Source organism: Zeus faber (genome assembly GCF_960531495.2).
Source record: "Zeus faber genome assembly, chromosome: 9".
Taxonomy (NCBI): Eukaryota; Metazoa; Chordata; class Actinopteri; order Zeiformes; family Zeidae; genus Zeus; species Zeus faber.
Window position 1 is genome coordinate 22,260,173 of NC_137197.1, and position 26,500 is coordinate 22,286,672.

General features: G+C 51.2%; 1 protein-coding gene across 1 annotated transcript in view; it reads left to right on the top strand.

Annotated features, from left to right (window-relative positions):
• Positions 1–26,500, top strand: part of robo1 (roundabout, axon guidance receptor, homolog 1) — a 224,862-nt gene that overhangs the window by 156,201 nt on the left and 42,161 nt on the right. Inside the window, exons 4-7 of the mRNA XM_080007109.1 lie at positions 15,449–15,606; positions 21,296–21,416; positions 22,913–23,051; positions 23,166–23,293. Of these exons, the coding sequence (XP_079863235.1) occupies positions 15,449–15,606; positions 21,296–21,416; positions 22,913–23,051; positions 23,166–23,293 (546 nt within the window). The remainder of the gene's footprint in view (positions 1–15,448; positions 15,607–21,295; positions 21,417–22,912; positions 23,052–23,165; positions 23,294–26,500) is intronic.

Sequence of the window (26,500 nt, forward strand, 5' to 3'; positions counted from 1 at the left end):
CATGACAATATTCGAGTACGGTGTTCAACATGAAGTAGTAGGCCGGCTGAGACATCTGAATTTGTCCGGTTATCTCTCCTTGAAATGTGAAATACGTACAAACATGTTTGGCTGTGACTATGGAATCAGCATTGGAGCAGGGACGTTTCCAAAAAAGCCGTAGGTAAAACCGCAGTGTGGGGCCCCCTAAGGTGAGCAGAGATTTCAGCTCTAGTCATTTTACAGTCTGTGAGCTCCTTCCCTCTATCCGTCCACCTCTTTTTCCCCTCCCCTCCCCCACTGCTTTCCTTCACCGCTTCTAGAAATGTGAAAAACCACATTTTTATTTTGGGCCCGTCTGGGGAAAGTGGGTGGTCGGAGAGTACTCCTTCCGTTCAACCCACAAGATGGAGGTAGAGATAGAAGAGGGGAAGGGGGTGTGGGGGGGTGGGGAGTGGGGGGTGGGGAGTGCAGAAAAAAAAATAGTGAGTGGCATGAAAGGGATAGGAGATAGCGGAAGAAATCGAGAAAAATAAGCAACATGTGGAGTGGGGGGGGGGGGGGGGGGGACCATATGAGAGGGAAGAAAATGTGAGAAGGAGACAAAGACGGTGAGGCTGCCCGATCGAGGGGGAGAGGAAAATACAGCCATCAGTGCTTCTTGAATAATTCATAGATCCTTCATGACGCTGAGGAGGCCGTCAGAGAGCTCACTGACGTGCGCTGCAGGACGTGTCGGGAGCTGTGGCGGTGCTATCCTGGTGCCAGACGTGACTTTTCTTTCTGATCGCCGGGCGTGGAGCTCTGACCACCGCCCCCTTCCCCCCTGCTGCTTTTTTTCCTTTCACTTCAAACGCATCTTCTATCATTACACCCATACGCACGCAGAGCCACGGCGCTTACTTTTCCACAATTCTCGGAGGAGAGCATTTTCAGTCTGTTTTGACACGCGACGGAAAAACTTCTCGGTGCACTTTAAGTATCCGTCTAACAGTCATAGTTATAATATAGAATAAAATAGAAATATAGTCCTTTACTGTTCAGAATTTACACTGCGCAGTGTTTTTTTTTTCTTTTTCTTTCCTCTGTGTACATCTCATACGAGCGCCTCCTCTGGTGGGGAATCGCTGGTCAACCCAACTCTTGAACGTCCTTAAAAGCTCTGGTCGTGCTCGTCTCAAAGCCCCCGCTCATCACAAAGGTTGCCCGCCGAACCCACAGAGTGATGGATGCGATAGAAGAGGGCCCCCCGGGGGCCACCGAGCTCTCGTCCGTCGCCACTTCAAAGACCGACAGCGTCTATAGAAGTCTTCCCTATTGTGTGTGATGCAGGTGTGCTGCCTCCCACCGGCTCCCCAGGTCTTTGAAAAAAACCACACCGCCTCATTGAGATGGGTTCACGGAGATGCTATCTCTCATGAAGGCAGAGAATCCTCGGGGAGGACCCAGACGACACAGGCCGTTCCATTTTGCACTTGACCTGGCTCCCCGGGCGGATGTTTGACGCGGGTCGCAGCCGGTCACGAAAACATCGATTGGACTCCGCATTTTTACCGCGAGTTATTCCAGAGGTGCGCCGTTCAAAACGTCGATCTGATACCTGGCACGTCCGTAGATTGTGGTGCGTCCGCTCCACCCGATAGGGATTTAGGACAGATTTTTGTGAGATGCCACCCGTATGGCATGTGCTGCCAGGCAGGTTTCACCCACATCACATGCCCTGCTATACAACAACAAACCGAACACCCCCATCTGCTCTGGTCCGGAGGGCAGCAAGCCCCGTCACATCCCTGCCCTCATTTGCTCTGTTCCTCTTTGTCGAGCACAATGTAGCTTTTTAGCTCCGCGCTCTCTTATCTGGGCTTTGTTGTCATTTTTGGAGCCGGAGGAAACCAAACACAGATCCCCCCCGGCTGATTGGTTTCAGAAGGGGGAGCGGAACGGTGGGGGGCGGCTGCGGAGGAGACTTCTCGCAGGGTGGTTTTAAAAAAAAAAAAATATTTTATTTTATTTCTTTTTGACAGTCATGTTTGGCATACCTTCATTTCGGGATGGGTAAGGGAGGGTTTATCTGTTCGCGCCTCCCCCCCCTCGGCTTCTCTCTGGTCTACTCTGGGGGCTTGTTGGAGAAATCACAAAGGGTACAGGTTGTGGTTGCCTCCTCTTTCGGTTGCTTTGCACCCCCCCACCCCCCTCTCCGTCTCTTCCCCTCGTTCGCTCGCTCGCTATATCTCTGTCTGCCTCCCCAGGCGTCTCTTTCTCCCTGCCAGGGCCCGGGTTTCTGTTTTCGGTTTGGTTTGCAGTTTTTAGTCCTTGCTTGTTTTTCGCCCCGGCCCGGTTAGTGTTGTGAGCCAGTCGGGTCAGCAGGTGCCAGTGACCTGTGCCGCTGACCACACCTGCAGAACTTGCCACACTAGTGATGTATGTGTGGACACAACTGCTGAACCCCCTACACACACACCCCCGCCCCTTCCCAAAAGAAAACTCTAACAGACCATTTTGGGAGCTCACGCCTGTGTGTGAAACCTGGAGCCCGACTCACGCTACTCGCTCAGCCAACAATCTGACAAGCAAGCGGTGAACAGTAATATATGTCAGCATGCTGACGTTTTCATTCCATTTCATTCCAGTCCGCATCTAACGATGACAAGGATCTTTTTCTCTTCCTCTGAAGTATTTCAAATGCCGGGGTTTTGACCGTCCCCCATTTTTCATCCTATCCCATCCCATCCCTCATCCTCACTTGCCTTTCCACGGGCTGATTAGTACAACACATCCCCACTGTACCAGCCCAGTCCTCTCATCCATCCCCACATCGCTATTTGGCAGGGAAAGCTACAACATCTGGACCCACCCCTCCCCCTTCCACCCCGCTTCCTTTCACCCCCCAAATCACCCAGCCCTCCATTTTTTTTTTTTTTTTTAATTTCCTCCCTCTCCTCGCTCATCTCCCCTCAACTGTTCCAGATGGGCTCCTCGTTCCTCTCAGGGTGATCGCCTCTACGGTGCACGGGGGGCTTTGGCTGACCGCATGCATTTGCCTGATGGGAACGGCGTCCGCGTTGAGATTCTTTATGGACGCGTCCACCCCCGGGTCCGTGCTTTCCGAGCTAAGTTGCCCCGAGACACCTGCCGTCGGGGAAGGTCCGAGTGTGGGGACAGAAAAGACGGGACCCGGCAGGCGTCCCGTTTTTACAGCTTTTCCATCATAACCGCCCTGCTGGACAGCAGTCGTGACGCATGAATATGCATTCAGTGGTTTTTGGTTCCGCAGTGAAGACTCCCCTGGCATCAAATGTAGCACAGTATCATAGGTTATTTTATGTGAATTTCAAGGATGTCTAGTTGACGCACAGACAAAACTAGAGAGCGCCACGCTGTGCAGATCCGTGGAACAGGAATTTACAGTACATACATTTCCTGTATTGAATGGAGGGGGCTGAAGCATGCCAGCAGCGGATCTTGAATCATTTCAAAAGGCGTTTAACACATTTCACATCCATCTGAGTGGAGCAGTGTTTTCTGTCTGAAAGGCTTTTCGTCCTAAAGAAAAAAAAGAAGCTCCATCCCTGGGATTACGTACGAAGGTGTGCTTCTCACAATATAATACTGTATTTGTTTAGCTTAACGGACAAACTTTCTGGGTAGATTCACTTTTCCTCTGCACACATATCCTTACTTCGGCACCGTGAGGATAAACACTGTGGGGGGAAGTTCCCCTCTGCGGTCTTTGAAATGCGAGCCGGGTGAAACGGTTTCCAGCTCCGTAGCAGAATAAAAAGATGGCGTAAACAGACTCTGAGTGGACAAGCAAGAGTAAACTCCGAAGCCTAAACCCATTGAAATAACCATAATCATACCCACGTTATATGTTTACCCAGAATGCACCCGACACTCCTCTCGCCACATCAGGCCAATGTAGGCCCGCCCCGCCCCTGTTCGGGGAGTCCGCCACCGGAGGCTCAGAGCAGCAGGGGGGCGCGAGAGGGAAGGATTCCTCCCGTGTGTACGCCTAGTGGATATTGTGATGATCTGCGGTGTGGCGTCCTCTGCGAATACATTGGTGTAGCAGGGCGGGGCCGCATGCCCTCTGTGACACCGTTCGTAAATTAGTTTGCCGGGACGATTCGGCAGCGAAGCAGCTCGTAAAACGACGGAGAGGGGGGGGGAAGCCGAGAGCGACGCCCCCTGGTATTCCTGTGCGAGCACCCAATTCTAATGAAAATTTAAAGACGGAAAAGCTTTCGGATCGGTCTTGGAATCCGACACGGCGTCCATTTCACGGGGATCAATGTAATTTTTCGCACGCTCACAAAGCTTCGTCTCTCAGGCTTTTGCCGTGCTTAACGTTACATGATAGACAAGTTGATAACCGCGGTGTAAATCTATATCACTTAAATACTTGGCAACGATAGTGTAGGAGTACATTCCTATATCAAGAGTCGACATCAACGTCTCCCACGGCTCCCTTTCGGAGTCCTTTACCGTATCCCAGTGTAACAGATCCCCTCTTAGATAGGGCTACGGTCATCTTTTCATCTTCTCTGGTTGCATCTGGGAGAGTTTAGGGTCCATGTGGAAGCCATTGGGATCGGGACACTCGCTGATCAGAGAAAGATGTTCCCCTCTGTATCTGCCGCGCATGTTTGCATCCGAGGACCCCTATTTGCTTCGTCTCACCCCCTTTGACGCCGGTGCGCCCCGTATTTATGGGAGGCCGCCTCTTTTCTTCGGCGCTTCAGCGTACCCAGCCTGGGCCCCGCCCTCCCCCTTCCGCCTCCTTCCCGCTCGCCCTCCTTACCCTCCGCGTTTCTCGCGGCGCCTGGTAAAGTGATTGGAGGTGGGACGAGTGCGGTGGAAATGAAAGTGGCCATGACGAAAGGCTGAAGGATCTGCTGTAACATTGCTTTCGATCTCCCACCCCACCAGCCCCCGTGTTTTTTCCTTCCCGCTTTTTTTCCCCCCTCTCTGGCTGCCTGCTTTCCCTCCACACGGCCCCTATCGTGTTACCCTTCCCCGGTCACCTCTGCAACAGCCGCTGATGTAATCCCAGCTTTTCAGTCCTCTCCCGAACCGAGCGGCCGTGTTCGCCATAACAACTGCTCATTCCTACCGTTTCCATTTGAGCCAATTTAAGACGCTTTTGAATAAAAAACTTCACTCCGTTGGAAAATAAGTGCGCAAGGTTAAGATTTCCGTCGTGCCAAATTGAGATGAAAGCTCATCTGCTTCAAATTACATTGTTTGACATACAGTACGCCAAATGGAGAAGGTTGTGAGCCTCATACAGTATGAGCCTCCACCGGATCTCATTAAGATTGATTTAATCAACCGCGGCCACCAGCGCACTGGCAGCTAGGGCAACAACAACATGTTCATTATCTCTGACACGGAACACCGTGACGGTAACGGACGGCCTCCTCGCCAGCCCCACACCAGGATCTCATTGGCTCTGCCCCGGCGCTGTTTGCATAGCAGCACTATAAGATAACACCGTATCGGCCTCCACTGTTGTCCGTAATAGATCTGTGTTTTTGGAAGATGATTGAGGGACGGGGGGGAAGGTCGCCTAATCTGGCCCTGAAATCTCGGGCTAATAGACAAGGGGAGACACACGGAGCAGATGTTTTTATTTCACAACGCCGAGATGAGGGTAAGCGCCGGGTCAAACGCCGCTCGGCGGGTGTGCGGGTTGTGTTTGTGGAGTCGCTCTCTCTGCGATGGCCGCCGGCCAGCCCGGCGGTGCCGCGTCGCTGAGCAGGTGGGGGCCGCATCGCCGCCTGTCACATCGGGTCGGGCGCCCCCCCCGTGATGATCGCGTGAGGCGTCCGTAGAGCGCGGCCGCCGGGGCATTCGCCCCCTCTATCCCCCCCGCGGCTTCGTTTTCCTCGCTCTCTACCTCTCCCCGTCTTCCTCTGGTGTTTGTTTTCCTTTGCTTTCATTCTCTCTCTCTCTCTCTCTCTCTCTCTCTCTCTCTCTCTCCCTCCCCCTCTCTTCTTACGCCTCCATTTACACACATGAACAAACAAATGTGCGGTACGCTGGATGCGCACACTAAAGCACCAGTGAGAATGCACAAACATGCACGCGCACACACACACACACACACACACACACACACACACACACACACACACACACACACACACACACACACACACACTGTGTCGCACACAGTGACACATTCTCCTTGGCGTCCCAGGAGGAAAAGGGGCCTAAATGTGCCCCACAGGCCCCTTTCTCAGCCCCGCTGAAGGGTCCCGTGGTTGGGTGTAAGTCTTGCACAGCTGCTTTGGCACGGTGCGGGGGGAGCGGGGGTTGATGGGGCTAGAGGAGGTCTAGTGGGAGGGTCGATGGGGCTCCAGGGGCCAAGAATGTTAATTGGGTAGATTGTTTTAATAAGACCCTTATTGCAGATGCTGGGAGCTGGTCGGCTCGCTGGACCGTGCAGACAGCGGAGAGCAACTCACAGGGAGACATTATGAGCCCACATTGCCAACGCGCTTCGAAACATTGTCAAAGTGCACAATCTTTTTCGCCAGGTAGTGGTTCAAGATGTTCCGTGTCACTGTCATTTCCTGGGAGCAAAGGGATTTCGTCCAATCGACGTTTTATGATGAATATATACAGCCGATGCTTACTGATTTCTGTTGAGTGGAATCCTATTATTCACATGAAGACCCCTGCGGAAGTCTAGTCATTTACAATTGAAGTAGACAGAAGGAAAGACGATGTGAGAGGCAGAGTTCCTTATGTATATGCTAATTACTAAACACTTCTACTGAAGTGTGGCAATCATAAAGCTATTAAAAGAGCAGACACAGGGAATGCGCAAAAAAAAAAAAAATCATACAGTGTCAAGGGAGATGAAAACTAATGTACACGCGTTCATTTTGCACAAACACACCGTTGTGATAACACATAACAATGGAGCACTATTCATTTTCTTGTCTTAAAAAGAGGTTTTAGAAGTAGGAAATGTAACACATTCAACACAGCTGCACATCAATAATGGATTAATGGATTCATGGATTCCAGGGCTTCTAAAGCTTGTAAGGCACTCTGAACCATTGTGTGTATGTGTGTGTGTGTGTGTGTGTGTGTGTGTGTGTGTACGTACGTGTGTGTGTGTGTGTGTGTGTGCGTGCGTGCGTGTGTGCATGTGGGTGTGGTGCTTTTGTGCACACACACACAAAGTGGTAGATTCCTCCGACCCACTTCACAGGGGGGCAAAATTCTATAAAGAGAGGTCTGTTGCCCCCAGGTAAAACTAGTGTGTGTGTGTGTGTGTGTGTGTGTGTGTGTGTGTGTGTGTGTGTGTGTGTGTGTGTGTGTGTGTGTGTGTGTGTGTGTGTGTGTCTGTGTCTGTGTGTGTGTTAGTGCATGCATGTGAATGAGAAAGAGAAAGCATATATGCATGTGTGTATAGTGTTACATCTGCTCCTTTGTGTGTCGGTGAGGAGCGCTGCATTCTGAGTGGAGGCAGAGAGGTTACTGGGTCGGTGGCTTCTCAGTTTCGCCTCCTCTCCGAGGCCTGCGGAGCTCCACCTATAGAAAGGTCTCGACGAGAACCCACCGTGTACTGACTGTTGTCATCCAAGAGCGCGGCCGGAGCCTCGCCCTGGCTGGGTGAACTGAGACTTCTTAGAGACACATTGTTTGCGCGAGGGGCAGAACGACGCCGCACCTCAAAGTCGACCGCGATTGCCCCGTGATTAATCCATCTGCGAGGGCGCTGTCACGTAAAGCCATCAATCTTGTAATCTGCTTGTAAAATAAATTTATTTACCTCCCTCTCCTCCCTTTATACCCCCTTTTTTTTTTTTTTTCAATTATTTTTTTACGGCTGTGTGAAACTCCCCGAAGCACAATTCTGGAATGAAAACAGAAGGGTTACCTAATGTGACCATTGGATTTAGCTTCAGCGATCACTCATGAGAGCCCTGTATGTCTTCATGCATTAAGGTGCTGCACTGGGTGTTTTCTCCATAGGTAACATGCTGTTTTCCAATGCCAAAGCAACCCCCTCCCTCTTTCAGAAGGAATTATCAAAACTACTTTTCAGGATCTCGGGAGTGGACGTAATTGTAAATGTGTTTCTATTGTTGTTTTGCTGTTATATGCTTTAATGCTTGTTGTGTGAGTCTATGTGTGTGTTAGTATGTGACCTGTGTGTGTGTGTGTGCGTGCGTGCGTGCGTGTGTTGAAGGTAGGCATTTTCGCTGGCATTCCTGCCTGTCCAAACGCTCTCTTTACTTTAGTCCAACTCCTACTCACCCTACACTCCAATCATGCAGCCAATGTTTATTGAACTATGAGGTGCCAAGTCACTTGCTCTCTTACTCTCATAACCTCCCCCGTACACACACACACACACACTCCCATGTGCCTCTCGCAACGTCCACCCTGTAGCAGCCTGACGAGAAGACTTATGACCATTTAAACAAACACAGTCACTCAATGGCCTCTCTGTCTGTGAGGCTGAGGGGCAGGGTATCCCTCATGTGTGCGTGCCCGTGAACGCGCACATACTCACACACGCGCACACACACACACACACACACACACACACACACACACACACACACACACACACACACACACCATTCCTCCTGGATTCTGTACATACTGTCTACATATGTTTGTTGGAGTGTGTAAAACTGCAGAATGAAGTGTAGATGGAAGCCCCTCAACGCTGAGTGCAGATGTGCCGCTTTACCGTGCCACCGGTCGTTCGCCAGCGATAGATATGGACCGTCACCGTCTGCCACGGCCGAGCCAAACTGCCTCCCCTTTGTCCTTTCTCAACCTCACCCCTTTTTTCCCAACTATGCACACACACACACACACACACACACACACACACACGCGCACAAACCGGCACGCCAGCCTGGATCCCTTCCCCTACATGGCATGGTTTACATTTGTATCTGTGGGGTTAGTGGCACATGTGCTGCTCATTCCCTGGATACTGATCAAAACGCAGCGTCAGCGTGTTGTTTGATCTCCAAACGTTGAGATGCCTTCGAGTGAATTACAAACACGGCGCGTTCGCCAATGAGCTCCAGTACTGTACGATAGCAAATTGGCTCCACGCATAAAACCATCAAGGGGAACCTGTTGGAAGGTCCCAGATATTGCCTTGTTTATTTGCAAAGGGAGAGGGAGGTTATTATCCCAACTCCGAATGTTTAAAGGAGTTAATATGGGACATCCTGCCTCTATTCATTGACGGGGTGTCACACCGCCGCCTGGCGGATGACCTCACGGCGGTAGGGGCGTGCAGGTGTGAGCCCTCCAGGCCAGTTTGGTAACAGTCGCTCTGTCCCCGTTGACATATTTACAGGCGTCCGCGAGGTGTCCTGCGGTCAACCAGGCACTCAGGCTCTCAGGAGTGTTGAACCAACGTGACGGTTCACATGCAGGCATATTCAATGTCACTCGGGTCTCAGGAGACGGTGCTATTTTGTAAAAGAAAAAAGAAAAAAAACACAAATCAATACCGCATGGACTGAAACGAAATGAATTCAAAGCAATGAACTCCTCAGCGTCCGAGATAAAGAGACGAGAATATTCGTCGGTTTAACATGCGGCTAAACCGTCTAGCAAGCTCTCTTTCACCGCGTTATTCCTCTCTGTGTGTCTGCGTGCGGATGCAGAGCTGAGGGACGCTGTGATGTTCACACCTATAACCCTGCGCTCGAAGCTCCACGGGCCTCCGGCGGTAGCTCCGGGTCTGCAGGGTGGGCGAGAGAGGGCACGAGCTCAGAGCTGAAAGAAGGAGCCGGAACGAGGGCAGAGCGAGGGGCGGCTGCCGTGTCCGATCCCGTCTCCCCGGCGGTGGGGTCAGGGTGGGTGGGGTTTTGCGAGTTGGGGGGGCGGCGGAGGCAAAAGACACATCCCCCCCGGAGTGGGAGTACAGTACGGGTCCAGCTGCTTTCTCCGACGCCCACCAGCCACATTTCAAGATCCACGCGGTGTAAACATTGGACACTGTACGCACGCCTCCGGCTAAATCGTCCGCCCCCATCAGCCCCGGCAACGGAGCGTCGTGGGGTTAACCCGCACATGGCTACGGGGCCGGCTTTGATGTAAGCTGTGGAGAGTGTGTTCGCGGGGAAGTGAAAGAAAGGGGTCAGCGGGCGGAGGGGGGGGGGGCGTAGAGGGAGATAGCGGTACGGAGACGGAGCGCGAGTTGGGTGGGGGGAGCGGCGATGGTCCCACAGGACGGAGCTGCAGGCGGTGGGAGAGAGCATCAATATGGAACGTCTCTCCGACGCGTACGGCGGGCCCCCCCCCCCCCTCCTTTCTTTGCTCGCGGCGTCAACAACGGGGAGCCGGGGAGCGATCCGACGTGGTTCGCGGTGTGCACCGCCCTCATCCCAGTTTATTGTGTTGGAATCCGCCGGTCGATCCGACGAGGCGGTTACGGAAATGTATGCATAGCAAAAATGCCATTTTATTGTCGTGTCGGGAGGATGAATAGACGGAACCCAGCCTTCCATCGGTTTTCATACCTCGCCATGTTTGCCGTTATTCCGACCTTTTATTTTGCCGTGCCTGAGTGTTTACCGAGTGGGATGGAGGGAGTGGGAAGACATGTAGTTATGTTTATTTTTGTCCGTTCATCTAAAAAAAACAATGGTAGCCGTGGCCGGCCCATTTGGCCTGCGACGGTCTCCCGTACCGGCACCCTGTGGCCCATTACAAGCAAATTTGCTCATTTAATTGGAAGCACCAGTAACCTCATAAAAGAAGGAGCTCGGGGAGGAGAAGGGGGAACAGATTCGCTTCCAGTATTTACGTCCGCGGACCTCTTTCCACCGCTTGCGTCGTCTCCCGTCCTCCGCTCTCATTAATCAGTTCCGCGTTCGTTTTTTTTTTTTGTTGTTTTTTTTTTTGCTTCCTTTGCTTCGCAACGTTCCGCTGGTTTTGGAGGGGAAAGCCCCCCTCCCCCCTCCCCTGGCCCCCGGCCCCCGGGCCAGACCCATGCAGTGCGCTCTCCCGTGTGTCTCCTAAGGATTGTATTTGTGTGCCTTCAGATAAATCTTTAATTCCCCCGTGGGTCTGTTTTTGTACACAAGCTTCCCTCCCAAAGATTATTTTTTTATTTTTATTTTTATTTATTTTTTTGCTCTACTCAGTTTAATTTCCTCAGAACAAAGCTCATTTGATCTTCCCTACCGGACTTGTGTGTGGCATTAGGTCTTCATTTTCATTAATGTTGGAGGTGCAGCGCGGGAATCTCATTTTAATTTGACATTTCAGCATCTGTTTTCAATTTCCCCCACGAAGGAGTGTGTGCGAGCTCGCGCGCGCGTGTGTGTGTGCGCCGGTGTGCGGGTGGATGTGGGCTGGATGGCGGAGGGCGCGAAAACCCCGGAGCCGTGAGAGCCGAGAGCGGCCATGGCGGCTGATCTTGGAGACCAACACCCGAACGTGCTTTATCACTGCGGTAGAGCGAGCCAAACCGTCAGGTGCGTCTGAATTAAAGTCCATTTAGTGCCGAGGAGAATTCAGGGGCGTGTGCATCGCTTCACCAGGAGGACGCACGCAGGGACCCGGGACGCGAGAAGAGTCGTGGGTCAGGGGGTAGTTTCTTTTATTTCCTTTTCGCAGCATGGCGCCTGCAGCCCGGCACGCACGCATTCACCGCGACAAGTCATTTTGGCGTAGTTCATATCGCTGGATGATTCAAGCTTTGCCCTCCTCCAAGACAAATAATTGCGACAGAATTAAAGGATTCCCGCGAGAATTTCCGCTCACAGTTCAGAGCCAAACCGACTCTTCCGACGGCCGCCCGTCGTTCGGGGAAGTCCCCCCCCCCCCCCCCCCGCTCGCTGCCCGCCGCACCGGCTGGATCGGGCGAACGAAAAAGCCCCGAAAATGGAGCGACCTCTTCCTCGAAAGTCTCAAAAAAGGAGCCAGCTCTTTCTTCGCTCAAATCAGCCGCCATTGTATGCCCCGGTCCATTTGGATGCTTAAGTCACATTTCATCACTCAATCAGCAGCGAATCCAGGACAGACAATGGGGCGTCTTCATGCCGGGACCTGTGTGACTTTGTCGTGTTTCCACACATTAGGCCCAGATACACACACACGCACACACACGCACACACTCACACACACACACACACACACACACACACACACACACTTAGCTTAGCCTAACTGTTAATAGCACAGGAAATATTATCTGCGAACGGACAGCTGCAGGCTCGCTAGTGAGAGACAAAATGGTAGAGAAGGCTCATTATCCCGCAGACAGACACATACACACACGCGCGCACCAGAGCCATTCTCCCATTTTGCAGCCATCCCTCCGCCCCGCAACAGGAACAGGCAGACAGGGCCCCGTCTATGCAGGGGAAGGGGAGACGGGGGACGCTTTGCTGCAAAGCGGGAGAAACCAGAGGCGGGTGATTCCAGCATGGATCCGGATCTGATAGGGCTCCTGGCGGAAGGGACTCGGGGGCTTTGTACCTCGTCCAAATCCGCGTCCGTCGCTCCGTCCGTCTGTGTGTCTGACAGACTGTCTGGCTGCCACCGGCCGGCCGCCACCACCACCACCACCACCAGCAGCACGCCCCCCCCCCTCCCATCCTCCCACAGGATTTTGTTTTGCAGCACGCAGATGTTCAGGGCTGTTGGCGGTGCTGTACTCAGCTGTGTTTATAACAAAGAGATGCCGTTCAGACGAGGGGAGGTGGAGGAGGAGGAGAGAGAGGGCAACAAGGTGGGGGAGTGAGGGGTGTGGGGGGGGGGGGGGGTGCGGTGTGGAGGTCACAGTGCTGTTGGTGTAAACACTACATGATGCCAATCCTCCCTTGGGCTCCCACTAGTAAATATACCCCCACCCCCCACACGGCTTTTCATTTTCCCACCCTCCCTGGGTGGAGGTTGAGTATTTGAATGCTCGCAGGGCAGTGTGCAGAGCGAAGCCGTCTTGAGAAGGAAGGGACCCCGGGTCAGCCAGGTGAGCTGGGCGTTGCGGCTCGGCCCTCTGACCCCTATCTCTCTCTGCGTCTTTCCCCTCTTGGAGGGAAACGCGTGCGCGGATGCGTAAACGGTTCTTTTTCTCCGTGAAAAAAAACCACATACCTTCCTACCTAGTTCATACGCATACAGGATGTTGGCCGCAGGATGAGGTCAAACATACTCATCACTTTCCAGCTGCTTGTATGGACCAGTGAAAAGAGTGTTTGCTCTTAGTCGGAGAACACGACTCTGACGTGGTAAACGACTCCAGCGCGCAGAGCGATATGATCACCTTTGAAAATCGATGGCCGAGTGCAGCTCCCTTCATGTGTGAATACGCGGCCGTCACACAAGAGAACACCTCGATGTTCGTGGCTGGCTCTCGCCGTGGCTCGGCCATTTCGGAGCAAGCTGCCGGACGGACAGTTGTTTCCACAGATGGAGTTGGCACTCGCTGCATATCGGATGTTTACTGTTTACATTCTCATTCTAATTCCAGGATAGCCTGGAGCAAATGGACCAGCCCGGCGTGCAGCTGCACTGCCGGGTTCTTTTTCAGTCCGACGATACGAAAAAAGGCAATAGAACGTTGTCACCGCACTCTGTCGTCATGATGATCTTTTTGATTGCTGGGGTTGAGTTTTAGCGCATAAATACCCGACACACATATTTGCAGTTCTGCCCTCTACACCTTTTGGATACAGGCCCTTCTGCTTTCATTACACAAGCCTTCCTGACAACAGAAGTGGTATCAGGTAGTGTTGGGGCTCTTTGGAGGGAGAGGGGCTGGGGAAGCCATTAGCTCCGCTCCCATTACCACCATCTCCAACTGAAACCTGGTTCCTATTGCCGGATCAGCCCCCACACCCTCCCCCAACCCCCAAAACAGTTACAATAAGCAGAGAGGAGAACCTGGGCTCAGGCAATGGCCCATTAAGTGCTTAAGGGGTTTAGGCAGGAATTTGTAGACTGTCAGTAGGTGAGGGCGCCTGGGGTGAGGCTGACTTTGATCCGTGGTGGAGCTGAGTGGCAGCGACTTGGAGCGCGTTGAAGGGGGCCTGAGACGGCCGGGCGGCGGTGGCCCGCCGCCACCCTTCGGGATTGCGCACTCTCCCGACAGATTTGTGTTGTTGTTTTTTTTTTTTGTTTTTCCACACTCGTTCCGGCACGCTTTCTGCTGACCCGGCATAATATTTGCGGCGGCCTGAGTTTTTCAGCCTGAAATGTATGAGCACTTGCTTTGCTTTCATATCATGTTTATGCGTGCATGCAGTGGAGCTGGGAAAGTGATTACTGGCAGGGTCTCTGTAGATGGAGGATTGTTGCTTTTTCATTACTTTCTTTACCCATAAATCTCCCCTGTTTATCTTTAAGAACACACTTTTTCTTCCCCCCAATGAATAGATGACTATTATCTGTCTATATGATAATCTGCTTTGTTGACTCTAGTTTTGAATAACTATATACCACGTAGTTATAGTATATAATGAGAGAGAAGCGCATTGAGATTGTGAAATATACCTCTAGATACATACCCGTAGAATACATAATTGAAAATAAATTAAACTACAATAAAAGAATGTGTGAGTGTGCTTCACGAAGCAACGGCAGAATGGAGTTTTTATCGTTACTTCAGTTGGGTTAATGGGGTCTTGTGTAGTGGTGATTTTTTCTTTTCGGGAACATTGCATGTTCGTGCCGGTGGAAGGGGCTGAGATCTGGCCCACATTATTTGAGGCTAATACTTTAACCTTTAGCTGAGGTTTAATAATCTGCCCAAATAAAACTGGACCGGCTCATGCATCACTGAGCTACATCATCCACATCAAGCGGCAACGTTCGACGGAAAAAAAAGGAAAGTTATCGGCGTCGATATTAAAAAGTTAAAATTTCACAGTGGTTTGTTGGTTTTGGTCCTGACCTCTTTTGTTCTCAAAAGATAAATTTTTTCTGACAGCACTGCATTTTTAGATAAGATAATGGAAAAATCTATTTCTGTATTTCAGATATTTATGTGGCAGGAGATATAAAAACGATTTATCTCGGCAAGATAAAGAGGTGCTGATTGCCCAGGAAAACGTGTGTGTGTGTGTGTGTGTGTGTGTGTGTGTGTGTGTGTGTGTGTGTGTGTGTGCCTGTGCCTATGCATAGATAGCGGTGGTTGTGTGGGAGTGTGAATGCAAAGTGCACGTGTCACACAGGTGTTGATGTGTGGGCTTTGTTTGTATGTGCTGTGTCGAAGCCAACAAGAGACGGGTCAATAGTTTTCAAGATGTTTGTGCGTTTATGACAGTTGATTGAAAACATAATGACTGGAAGCTGAGTGGGGGGGCCATTGTGGGTTGTTTTGTTTTCGAGTATGTGCAAAAAAAACATAAGCGGACTAATTAATCATACCCATAAATTATTTTTCCGCGCCATTTCTCGATGGCGCTCGGCCTAAGCAACGCCCGCCTTTGACCTCCGACACCCTTCTTCTCTCCCTGTGCAGTTCTGCGTGACGACTTCAGGCAGAACCCGGCGGACGTGATAGTGGCGGCGGGGGAGCCGGCCGTGCTGGAATGCCAGCCGCCCCGCGGGCATCCCGAGCCCAGCATCTCGTGGAAGAAGGACACCGTCAACATCGACGACCGGGACGAGCGCATCACCGTGAGTGGACTGAGGCGGCGTCCGGCGCTCGCCGTCCCCCTTCTCTCGCGTTACGGTTCTATTACGGAAGGTGCCCGGATTGACCCGTGTGTCGGGCGATGTGTTCAAAGAAATAAATAAATTGATAAATGGATTGACCGGCTGGGGCGGGTCAAGCCATTACCAAGATGTCAGTGTTTGCTGAAAGATTGATTAATTTGGTTCATTATTCACATATAGCAATTACCAAAGCGCGGGGCAGCTCATTTGGGTGGCAGCAACCTTTAATGGGCGAGGCAAAGAATCCGTCTCGCTCTATTAGTCAGCAGACGTGCATCGATTAGGCTCGGGCCCAAATCAACCGGGGAGACTCGCCGATCGAGGAGCGGAATCGGGGGGAAGTCGACGGGGCGAGGCAGCGGAATGCCAATGCCCTGCGTCTGATTTAGACGTCCCGCCGCCGGCTCGTCCGCCCTAATGAAGGGGGCGCCGCGTGGCCCGGCGTCGTCCGTCCGCTCCGTCTCCGCCACTCAAAGGTTGAGCCTTGTACCGGCGGGCGTGTGAAACCCTTTGAACCACGCGCAACTCAGCCTCGACGCTCAGTCCTGCAAAAGGAGGAAGTGATTCATTTCAATGGCTGCCGCTTTTTTAATTAATTTATTTATTTTTCTTCTTTTTGTTTTGTTTTGAATTTTTTTTTTTTCTTCCTCGCATTTGCTTTTCCCTGAGTGATGTGTGTGCTCTCGGGGTGGAAAAGCCGACGCGTCAGCTCCAGGCTGACACAGCCACACTGGGGAGGAAGTGTTTTGCAGCGGGTCTGTGTTTCATTCTAACCGTCTGACTCATGGAGTTTCGGTGCCCGGCTGGTCATTAGACAGTTGTTAAGATAGTTTCGCCCCTTAAGGCTCACCCTGACCAACTGAAAAGCGCCGGCCAAGAAAAAAAAAAGTCGGATCTCGCTGCGGGAATAAATTCAGCCTAATAATAAAAAGTCTCTTCCCACCAAACACAGCGTTTGGAATCCTGCTCAGGCTCGCACTCAATACACTTCCATTAGCGGCCAAGTCACAACAGCGATTTATCACCGTTGGCTGTCTTCATGAGATGATCTTGCATAACTCAACACAGGGCGGTTGCTCGGGTGAGGGACGGCTGAGGTTTGGGCGCCTCGAGCCCCGCATCGCAGTCGCAGTCTCAGCTCGCCACGCTCCCGCTCCCAGACCGTGGAGCCGAGCGGCGGGAGATTGAGAGGCCGTGTCGGAGCGCTGTAATTGAAAGAAACAGGCGCATAATCTCTGGTGGAATTAAATCAAATCCTACTTGTCCCTGAATTCGGTCGGTAGACGCGGGGAAGCGCCGCGATCCCCGAGAAAAAAACAAAACAAAAACGTCTTTGCCTCTCAAACGTTTTGTCGCTTTGTGAGTGTTTGGTTTAAGTGGCAGACGGTTTCTCTTAACGCAGGCCTTCTGTTTCCCCTCTTTTCACTGCACGCCGGGTGATATTATTCAGCATTATACTGACAATATACACAAGCATTAGCTTTTATGTGCATTTACATCATGTTGCCTATGTGGGTTTTCTTTCATAAAAAGATGGCTGATGTCATTTTCCACAGAGTTTCTCATTAAAGGCTGCCAGCGGTAAAGAAAAGGTGCGTAGAAGGATAAATTAGCGCTGCATTCGCTCGCTATTCTATCCTTCCTATAAATATGCTCTCGCCCGCCTAAATTGAACGCATTAGCAGGCTCTCTTGTTTATAAATTGTTTCCATAATAACATCCATCCCACGGCGCGCACGACGGAGTCCCCTCAGCCGCCGTGTTGGCGACGCCGGGCATCCGTGTTTCCAAGTCCCCGTGAGCTGACGTTGTAAAACGCTGCCGCCGTAAAGAGGCCCCGTCGACTCCAAGCTGTGCGTGTGTGTCCTTGTAGCCCCAAGCAATGTCGGGTCCGGCGAGGAACAGCGCGCCCGGCGCGGCGTGCTGCGGTGATGGATTTAACAGAGTTTGTCGGGGGGCCAGCTTGTATCGCTCGCCGTAAAAGCGCCCAGCGGGTCCAGGTCTCGTGAAACGAGCGCTCCCTCGTGAGCACTTTTAGGAAAGCGGCTGACATGAAGTACGAGCATGCGCGTGTAATTGACCGGGATGACAGATGAAGGAGCGAGCGGCGTCATCCGAGCACTCACGTTGAAAGCCGAGAGCCGTGTTTCCGAGGAGGCTGATTGGCGGCGGGGCGCGGGCACCCACCGCCGTGTGTTTACGGCCGGCGGTGACTCGCTCGGGGTGAATGTGCTGTGGTTTTATGGAGGACCAAGTGTAGGCGGAGCACATCCAGAGCTCCGTAACGTGATGAACAGCTGAGCTCATCAAAGAGCTCATCAACAACTCTGCATTGATGCTTTTGGTCGTGGCCTTTCCACCCCCTCCGCCCCCGCCCCCTCCACCCCCACCAGCACCAGCAGTGGCCGACGTGCCGGGACGTGCCGTTGCCTTGGAGATCCGAGCGAGTTCCCCAAATGCGTGCGGGTGGATTTACCGTCAGCGCGCGGCTGGAAGGGCAGTAAACTTCACAGAGCCAAATACTTGTTCTGCCTTCCCTCTGTTTATGTCTTTTTCTAGTCGGCTGTGTGTAAACACCGTCGGCGCGCTGAGCACCATCTTACGCATAATCTCGCTCGCATGCGGCGAGGAGGTGGTGACATGTTCCCCACCGAGCCATAAACAGAAGAATGGTTTGGGTTTTAAATCCAGTGGAGCCGCTGCGCTGCTATCCACACACACACCTGTATTTAATCCTCACACCTGCGCTGTGCGGGGAACCATGAGGGTGGAGGATGAAGGAAGAGAAGGATGGAGGGGAGGGGGGTATTGGCAGTCTAAATCCATTGTCTGGTGAGAGAGGAGAATCAGTCAGCGGCATCGTAAATGGCCGACATGCGGCGCATTGTGCTCCGTCCCTTTGTGCACTAGTTGCGGCTAATTATCGGCTTGGAAAATGAACTGCGGTGTGAATACCGGCGGACCGCGGGTGGGGGTGGGGGTGGATTGGCTTTGCATTATCAGCACCGCCAAATGACATGAGACAAAGGACAGCGGGATAGAGCCATCTCCCTCCTGTAATGCAGGAATAATGGTCAGATTGTTGATGCTTTCAGGGCTGTTGTGCGCTGTGTTTTGGGGGAGAAGAGACACACACACACACACACACACACACTCACACACACGAAAAGCCATTGGCCACGGGCATTCACTGTAGGTCGCTCTCTGAGACTGCTGCTGCGCCACTCCAAACATGCCCGAGGAGGAGAGGAATGCGCCACATCCGCACATCCGAGGTGGGGGAGTGGACTAAGTAGACCGAGCCTAAAGTGGATCCTCATGTCAAAGCCCTGTGGAACCAGCCATTCTAAATTTGTCTCTCTCTCTCTCTCTCTCTCTCTCTCGCCCTCGCCCGCTCGCTCGCATGGGCTGACCTGACCTTGGGCCTCTGCGAGTGTCAGTGTTTTAGCTGTTAAGCCTTTATTCAAACAAACAGTAACATAATGACACTTCAAAAACCTCCAGCACCGCGGGGTGCCGCGAGGAGGCCGAGCCTCGGCGGTCCCCTTGTGTTCCCATGGAGCCGCCCGTTTGCAACCACGAATGTTAAGGAGCGGCGAGGGGCGCCGGAATGCCTCAGAACGTGGAGGAATGCGTCAGAGCTCTGCCTCTCATCGGTGCTCTGATGGAGCCGATGTCCGGTATCTGATCTGTTTTGTGGAGATCGGGTGACACCACCCTGCGTAACACCATGTAGAGCATCACATCCTGCAAGAGATGCATCATTTATAATGCTATCGGCTGCTTTAAATCTAGTGGTAGAGGATCTGCCTTTCGCTGCCTTTCCTCAATTTTGCTCCTATTTATTGGGCAGTTTTGTCATTGTACGTGCATTGCATGAGATCTTTGATGGGAATCATAGATTCTGGAGTAGTCTGAGATTTTGATAGAAATTTTTTTTTTAAGCTGCACGGTGTTACATGGTGGTACCTCAGATCGGCAGCAGGGCCCTGGCGACCCTGAACAGGGGTTAATGTTCAAGAAAATACTGTTTGAGGAAAGCTTAAAAAAAGCTGTCCTCGCTTTACCTTGCATTCAGGGTTATACAGCGCTGCAGATTTAACAATCAGATATCATTTATCTTATAATTCACACTTCAAAGGAATTAATAACTCAGCAGATTTGTAATGTCTTCCATCTGCTGTTCAACTTAGGTGGAGCTCAGTCAGTTGGTGACAAAAAAAAAAAAAAACTGGCGTGTGAAGTGTTTACCACAATGAGTTAAATTGACTGCAACAGCATGCATCACGGCAAAAAAGTGACACACGGTTTCAGAAAAAGCAGATTTCCGGCATCTTTACAATAATGTTGTGTGGCGCTGTCAAGTGCCCCCACCCCCCTGCCGGTCTAATAGGGGGTTCGATTACCCTGGGGCAGGCGGGGGTCCGGGTCCTGTGGGCTGAGGTGTGCATTTAAAACCTTAAGCTCCCTGTCGGAGCAGCCGGATCAGTGCTGCCTCGTGCTATTGTCTGCCTGCTTTGACTGGCAAAGTTGTCAGCGGAGAGGGGTTGGGGGGCCTGGGATGGGGCCGCGGCTGCCTTTCTGACTGCCCGAGAACAAAGCACCTCCTCTGGCTTGTAATCAAAGCCCTAGGAAATAACAGACGCCGCATTCACCTGGACCGTGCACCAGGGACAAGTATCGTTTTAAAATGTTCAATACCGATAACGTACTGATGCTTGACTTTGATAGCACCTCATTATATATATATTTATACGTGTGTGTGTGTGTGTGTGTGTGTGTGTGTGTGTGTGTGTGTGTGTGTGTGTGTGTGTGTGTGTGTGTGTGTGTGTGTGTGTGTGTGTGTGTGTGTGTGTGGTGTGTCTGTGTGTGTTTTCCAGCAATACCGAGTTTAAGGTCATATACCGCTTCAAAAAAAAAACAAAAAAAAAAACCTACCCAACAGAGACAAATTCTCTAAATAAATATTTTTTTTAAAAATACATTTTATATTTACTTTTATTTTTGACTCATCGCGAAAAACGCATCGTACTTGGACATCGAACCTTTGTATGTACTGTAATGCGGCAGGTTATTTCCTTACTCAATGATATTGATGCATTTCAGTAGCTACCATAAAAAATTTGAATTTCCATACCTACAACTAACAAGCACACGCTCACTATTAGCTAAGTTGACTTTTGGATTATATAAGAATAAGTTACTTTATTCACTGTCCTTGTAATGTTGCTGGGGGGGAAAAGAAGACAATAGAGCGGTGAAACATCCCTCTAGACGGAAGTCGGAACTTTCCTAAAACTTCCCATCAGAAATGGAGAAGCGCTTCCGACGTGCCTCAGGTGCTCCCCCGGGAGCTGCGGCTGGGTTGGGTGGGGGAAGCCGGTTTTGCCGAGCCGGCAGGCTGATGAAAAGGTGGTTCAGGCCGCAGGAGCGGAGAGAGGTAGTGAGTGGGAACGCGGTGGGCAGGATGCCGTGGTGCAGCCGGTTTTAAATGTGAACGCGGCCGCGGGGTGCGTTTGGCTCCGGGATGTTTGCGGACGTGGCTGAGAGGGAGCCCTTCTCACCGTGGCCTCTGTCAACTCTGCAGCTTTAAGGTTCCATATCAAGTCACGGTTACTGCCATTTAAATCCCTCTTCTTGTTTTCCTTAGATACGCGGAGGGAAGCTGATGATCACCAACGCCCGGAAGAGCGACGCTGGGAAATACGTGTGTGTGGGCACCAACATGGTCGGAGAGCGGGAAAGTGAAATAGCCGAGCTCACTGTTCTTGGTAAAAATAAAAAAACAACCTTTTTTTCCAACTCTATTATCTCTTACTCAACCGCCCCACACACACACACACACTCACACACACACACACACACACACACACACACACACAGACTGTGTGTTTACTGTTTGTCTACAGTGAGAAAGGAAGCCCAGATGTTCAGCTTTCAGTGTGTATCTCCCAGGAAACTAAATGGTGTCAGTGACCCCTATCAGATGGAGTGTGAGATGACCTCCAATCTCACACTCCGCCATGAATCCAGCGCCGACCCCATCAGCCCGTCTCCTTTGACCAGCTGTACCCTGTTCCGCCGCGCCTGACCCCTGACCCTTCCCGCTCTCCCCGTCTCCCCGTACAGAACACGGTGTCCGGCTTGGTGAAACTTATGGCTCTTATCATCTATTTCATCCACTTCCTGTGATCTCCGCCAGAAAGAGCGCGGGCGGCCGCCTGGCCCGTCCTTCCTCCTAGAATAAATAATCACACATTCAAAAACAATAGTGCGTGGACAGCGGGACCGGCGCCACTTTCGCTCTTATCTGTTTAAATGAACATTGTGAGGCAAGAGCGGTTCCTCATTAAGAGCTTTTGTATTTAAATTTTTTTTTATCCCAGTCGGACAGGAATGTTCAGACAAACACAGAGTTGAAACTTTTGAGCCCTGGGAGAGAACAAAACAAAACAAAACAAAACAAAACATTTTCATCAAACTGGCAGCAGGAAACATACCTTACACTAAGTGCTCCGTCTGCAGTGGTGCCTGTCACAATCATGACATTTTCATTGATAATTGCCCTATAAATAATTGCGCTGAACAATTGAATTGTTTTTTAACAAATCTGGTCGGTTCATTTCATGCCACTATAACTGTGGAATAAAATAAAATTTGTAATAATAAATGTGTGCTTATACAGAAGAGCCACGTTTTGGCATTGAAGACCGGACCGGAACATTAAAATTTGGTGAGACGGTCAATTTTCCTGAACCCATCTAACCGAAACTGACCTCATTCAAATTTGACTTATTGAGCCGTTCCTAACGCTGATTCAAAATCCAGCTTAAACCCAGATGGAAACGTGTGTTTGTGGGATGCAACGATTTAAGAAAAATATCCCAATCTGTTTAAACAATCGCAATGAGGCGACTATGTAATGATTATGAAAGCTCCAAGTGCAAGTGTGTTTCTGAATATTAACTTAAGTTTCCAGTACCATTCAAATTCCAATATAATTATAATAATAATAATAACAACAATAATAACAATAATAATAAGAAGAGCAATAATAATAATAATAATATTAATAATAATAATAATATTAATAATAATAATAATAACAATAATAACAATAATAACAACAATAATAATTATTATAATAATACTTATTATTATTATAACAATAATAATAACAATAATGACAATAATAATAATAATAATGTGTTTTGGATTCTGTTTTGTGTGGCGTTCACTGTATCTGTTGATGTTTCCGTGTGGTCAGAGCGTCCGAGCTTCGTGCGGCGTCCGGGCAGCCAGGTGGTTTTGGTGGACCAGAGCGTGGAGTTCAGGTGCGAGGCGCGCGGTGACCCGGTTCCCACTGTGCGTTGGAGGAAGGAAGATGGAGACCTGCCCAAGGGAAGGTATGACTCATCATCTGGTCCCCTTTCACGACCACAATAGCTCGCTCTCCACCTCCTCCTCCTCCTCCATCTTTGATCGTCCCCGTCCTGTGCGACCGTTTGCTTTCCATCCAGACACGAGATCCGCGAAGACCACACCCTGAAGATCCGCCGGCTGACCTCTGCCGACGTGGGCTCCTACACCTGTGTGGCGGAGAACATGGTGGGCAAGGCGGAGGCGTCGGCGAGCCTCACCGTCCACGGTAAGACCACGAAGATCGTGCCGGGCGTCCCTCCGGGGTCATGAGCTAATTCTTACATCTTTCTTCTTCTTTTTTTATTTTGGGGACCATGCACCGAGCTAATGTTAATTCAGTTGCACTCCTGGGCCACGGTGAGATTTCGTCCAGATACAATTTGGCCCGGGCGCGGTGCAATAATAGCCCCCGGTTTTAGTGGTACGTGGTCATCACTTTCGAGCATTCTCTCTCAATTAGCCGATTGATTTCTAATAAAAAGAGAATGTGAAAATCCATAGCAGCCGTAGCATTGCGCACCTGGGAACGCGGCAGCCATCGATTTAATTTGCCCCTACGCAAGTGGCATTTCTCCGGAGGCCCGTCCCCCTTCGCGTTCAAGACATTCAGCGTCATTTGCGGGGCCCATGAAGTATTTGTGCGTCTCTTGCGGTTCCCTCTCCTTTGGATGTCCTGTTAACATGTTGGGAATATAAAGCAGGCGGTCACAGAGCGTGAACATTCAGAAGGGGGCCATTCAGCGGACCCGGGGGCCGGGACCTCCCCCCGCCAACCTCTCTGAGAATCCGGGGAACACAGGGGCCATTTAGCGCAAAAACTCCTGGGAGTGTCGGGGAGCGGGGTGCGGCGGGGAGGGAGGCGCGGGGCGGGGGAGTTGGTGAACAAGGACGGTGAGAATAGTGGTAGTGGTTACGGTGGCTGACCACCGGAGCACAACGGGATGGGGAACTGGGACCTGGGGCAGCGGCGGGGTGGAGGGAATTTGACGGGGGGGCGGTGGTTTCCGTGGTGAGGTCAGCCGTATTGTCACTCGCGGCAAGTCGACCCAGCAGAGATATAAGGAGGCAAGGCAATTCTATTTGGCTGCCAAACCCCCACCGCCCGCAAATACAGATACCTCATCCGCACATGGCTGCCCTTTGTAATTATTTCTTTCATTTTCTCCACAAGCCAGCAATCTTTGGATTGCCCTGACTAGCAACATTAGGCGTAGCTGTCAATAACTCCATCAATAGATCCACCTCTCTTATTGCCTTTTTTCCACTTTCTTTCTCCCTAATGAAAGCTGAGCTAATGAGAGGGAACAGCATTGATGCCCGGGCTCAATAGTGCCCTCATTGCTTAAAAATCATATTCGGAAGGGAAAAACACATCCCTTTACTCGGGTGGAGCTGGCTGGCGTAACCCCCGACCGGGTCCTCCGAGCCCAACGGTCGACGTATAAACAGGACACAGAGGGCAATGGAATTCATCGGTATGAATAATTTTGCCACGGCGTGGAATATTCATATCTTGTGTCTCCGCGCCGTCAGAAGACTTTGCAGAAGTCTCCGCGAACGGCGTTGAAAGGATTTGAAACGGAACGGACCCCGACGTTCGCTCCACAGGAATGTCCCGGGGGATCGAGAGTTCCCCCAACGATGTAAGTCGACTAAGACATAATCGTTTTCCGAGCTCCCGCGGATGGGTTTGGACCAACGGTTCCCCTCCCCGCTTTTTTATCGCGTCAAGTTCTTTGAGTTCACGGGACCTCGTCCGTCTCCCTGGGCTCACGGAGCCCCGAGCTTGAACCAGAACGCGGCATGTGGAAACCGCGCAGGCTGCGGGCACCGGGCAGTCCGGCTAATTAAAGACAAGCAGGCCATAGTCCCACGCCCGGAAATGACATGCTTCCAATTACAGGCGCAGGCAGGGGGGGAAGAGAAGGAAGGAAAGCTGGGTAATTGCAGGTCTAACGGGGCCCAAGTGGAGAGGCTGCGAGGACTAATATGGAGCTGAAGGAGCTGGGACAACGGTGGTGATGGTGGGTCAATAACTGACCCGTTTAGCACTCGGTATCCACGGCCGCCTAGGAGAGTTGGGGGCTTCCCGGAGCGTTGCGTCCAATTTCCCGGGAAAGTTGAAATGTCATTTTAATAAATGTAAATTTTGCGGGGCTCCCTCGCTGGCGGAGAATGAGGCACGGCATCGGTAATGACATTATCCCGGGCCGGAGTTGAATAAATGTCAACGTTACTAGGACTACAGTTTCTGCTAAATTTCCCCTGACGGGTGAAAGGCTGATAAAAACCAATTTTAATTTGACCGTCGAAATAAAGCGGCGCGGCTGTTCCGGAACGCACAGATGTTCCCCCCTGGAACCTAAAGGCAATTTGTTTGTCCCGCTATGAGGACACGGTGTGAGCTACAGTTTGGAATGAATAGATGTTAAATACACAGTATGTTAGTGAAGGCCTGGGAGTCCACGGCTCTGGATGAACACTGAACAGGGGGGTTTTCTTCACACCTCCCAAAGCCAGATCGTCGGTGAACAATGTGGACATTGTGCAGCGACGCCCGGGGCTGTTTTTCTTTCGCTGGCGCTCTGCTCCGGTTACCAATCCAATCAGTAAATTATTGTCTTACTTATGCACGTGTCTGTCTGCTCCTCTGGACTTGTAAATATGTCAAGTCATATTCTATCCAGGAACAAAACACACAATTGCAAAAGCCAAACAAGGCGATGCCTTATTTATGGTTTAATTGCAAAATCATTGACGTAAGCCAGATCAGACTGTGTGTGTGTGTGTGCGTGTGTGTGTGTGTGTGTGTGTGTGTGTGTGTGGGTGTGTGGGTGTGGGTGGGTGCGGGTGCGGGTGTGCCTGCCTGCCTCTATAGAAACCGAAGAATTATGACCGGGAATGCTTAGCTAATATTTATACCTTATTAAGCTGAACCTCACCAAGGCTGTTCATCATGCCAATGAGTGTGAGTATTTTATAAGGCATTTGAAAAATAATTCAGGAAGCGTTTTTTTATTTCTCTCTCTCTCTCCTCTCCCCCCTCGGCTGGTAGAGTTTCTGTTAGTGATGATTTATCTGCGGGAAGGACTTGAGTGGAATGGAGGTCCCCTAAGCGGCGTTGCTAATAACCCATGTAAAGAGACTGGAATGGGACTTGGAGCCGGTGCCAAGACGCAGAGAGACGGGGACAAACCTCCATTCACTGTACCAGCCGTGTGGAGGGCGGGGCCTCCTCGGGCGGGGCCCCCTCGGGGGGGAATCAGGTCAAACTCCTGCGTGGATTCAGGGAGACGGTCAAGTGTAAAAAACGCTTCTGGATGCCTCACACGCAACTTGCTCCCTTCCTCCCTCCCCTCCATGTGTCCTTATCTTGATTTTCGAGTGGTTTGGCCGTCGTATTTAACCGTTTTCAGTAGCTCCGGCTGCCCTG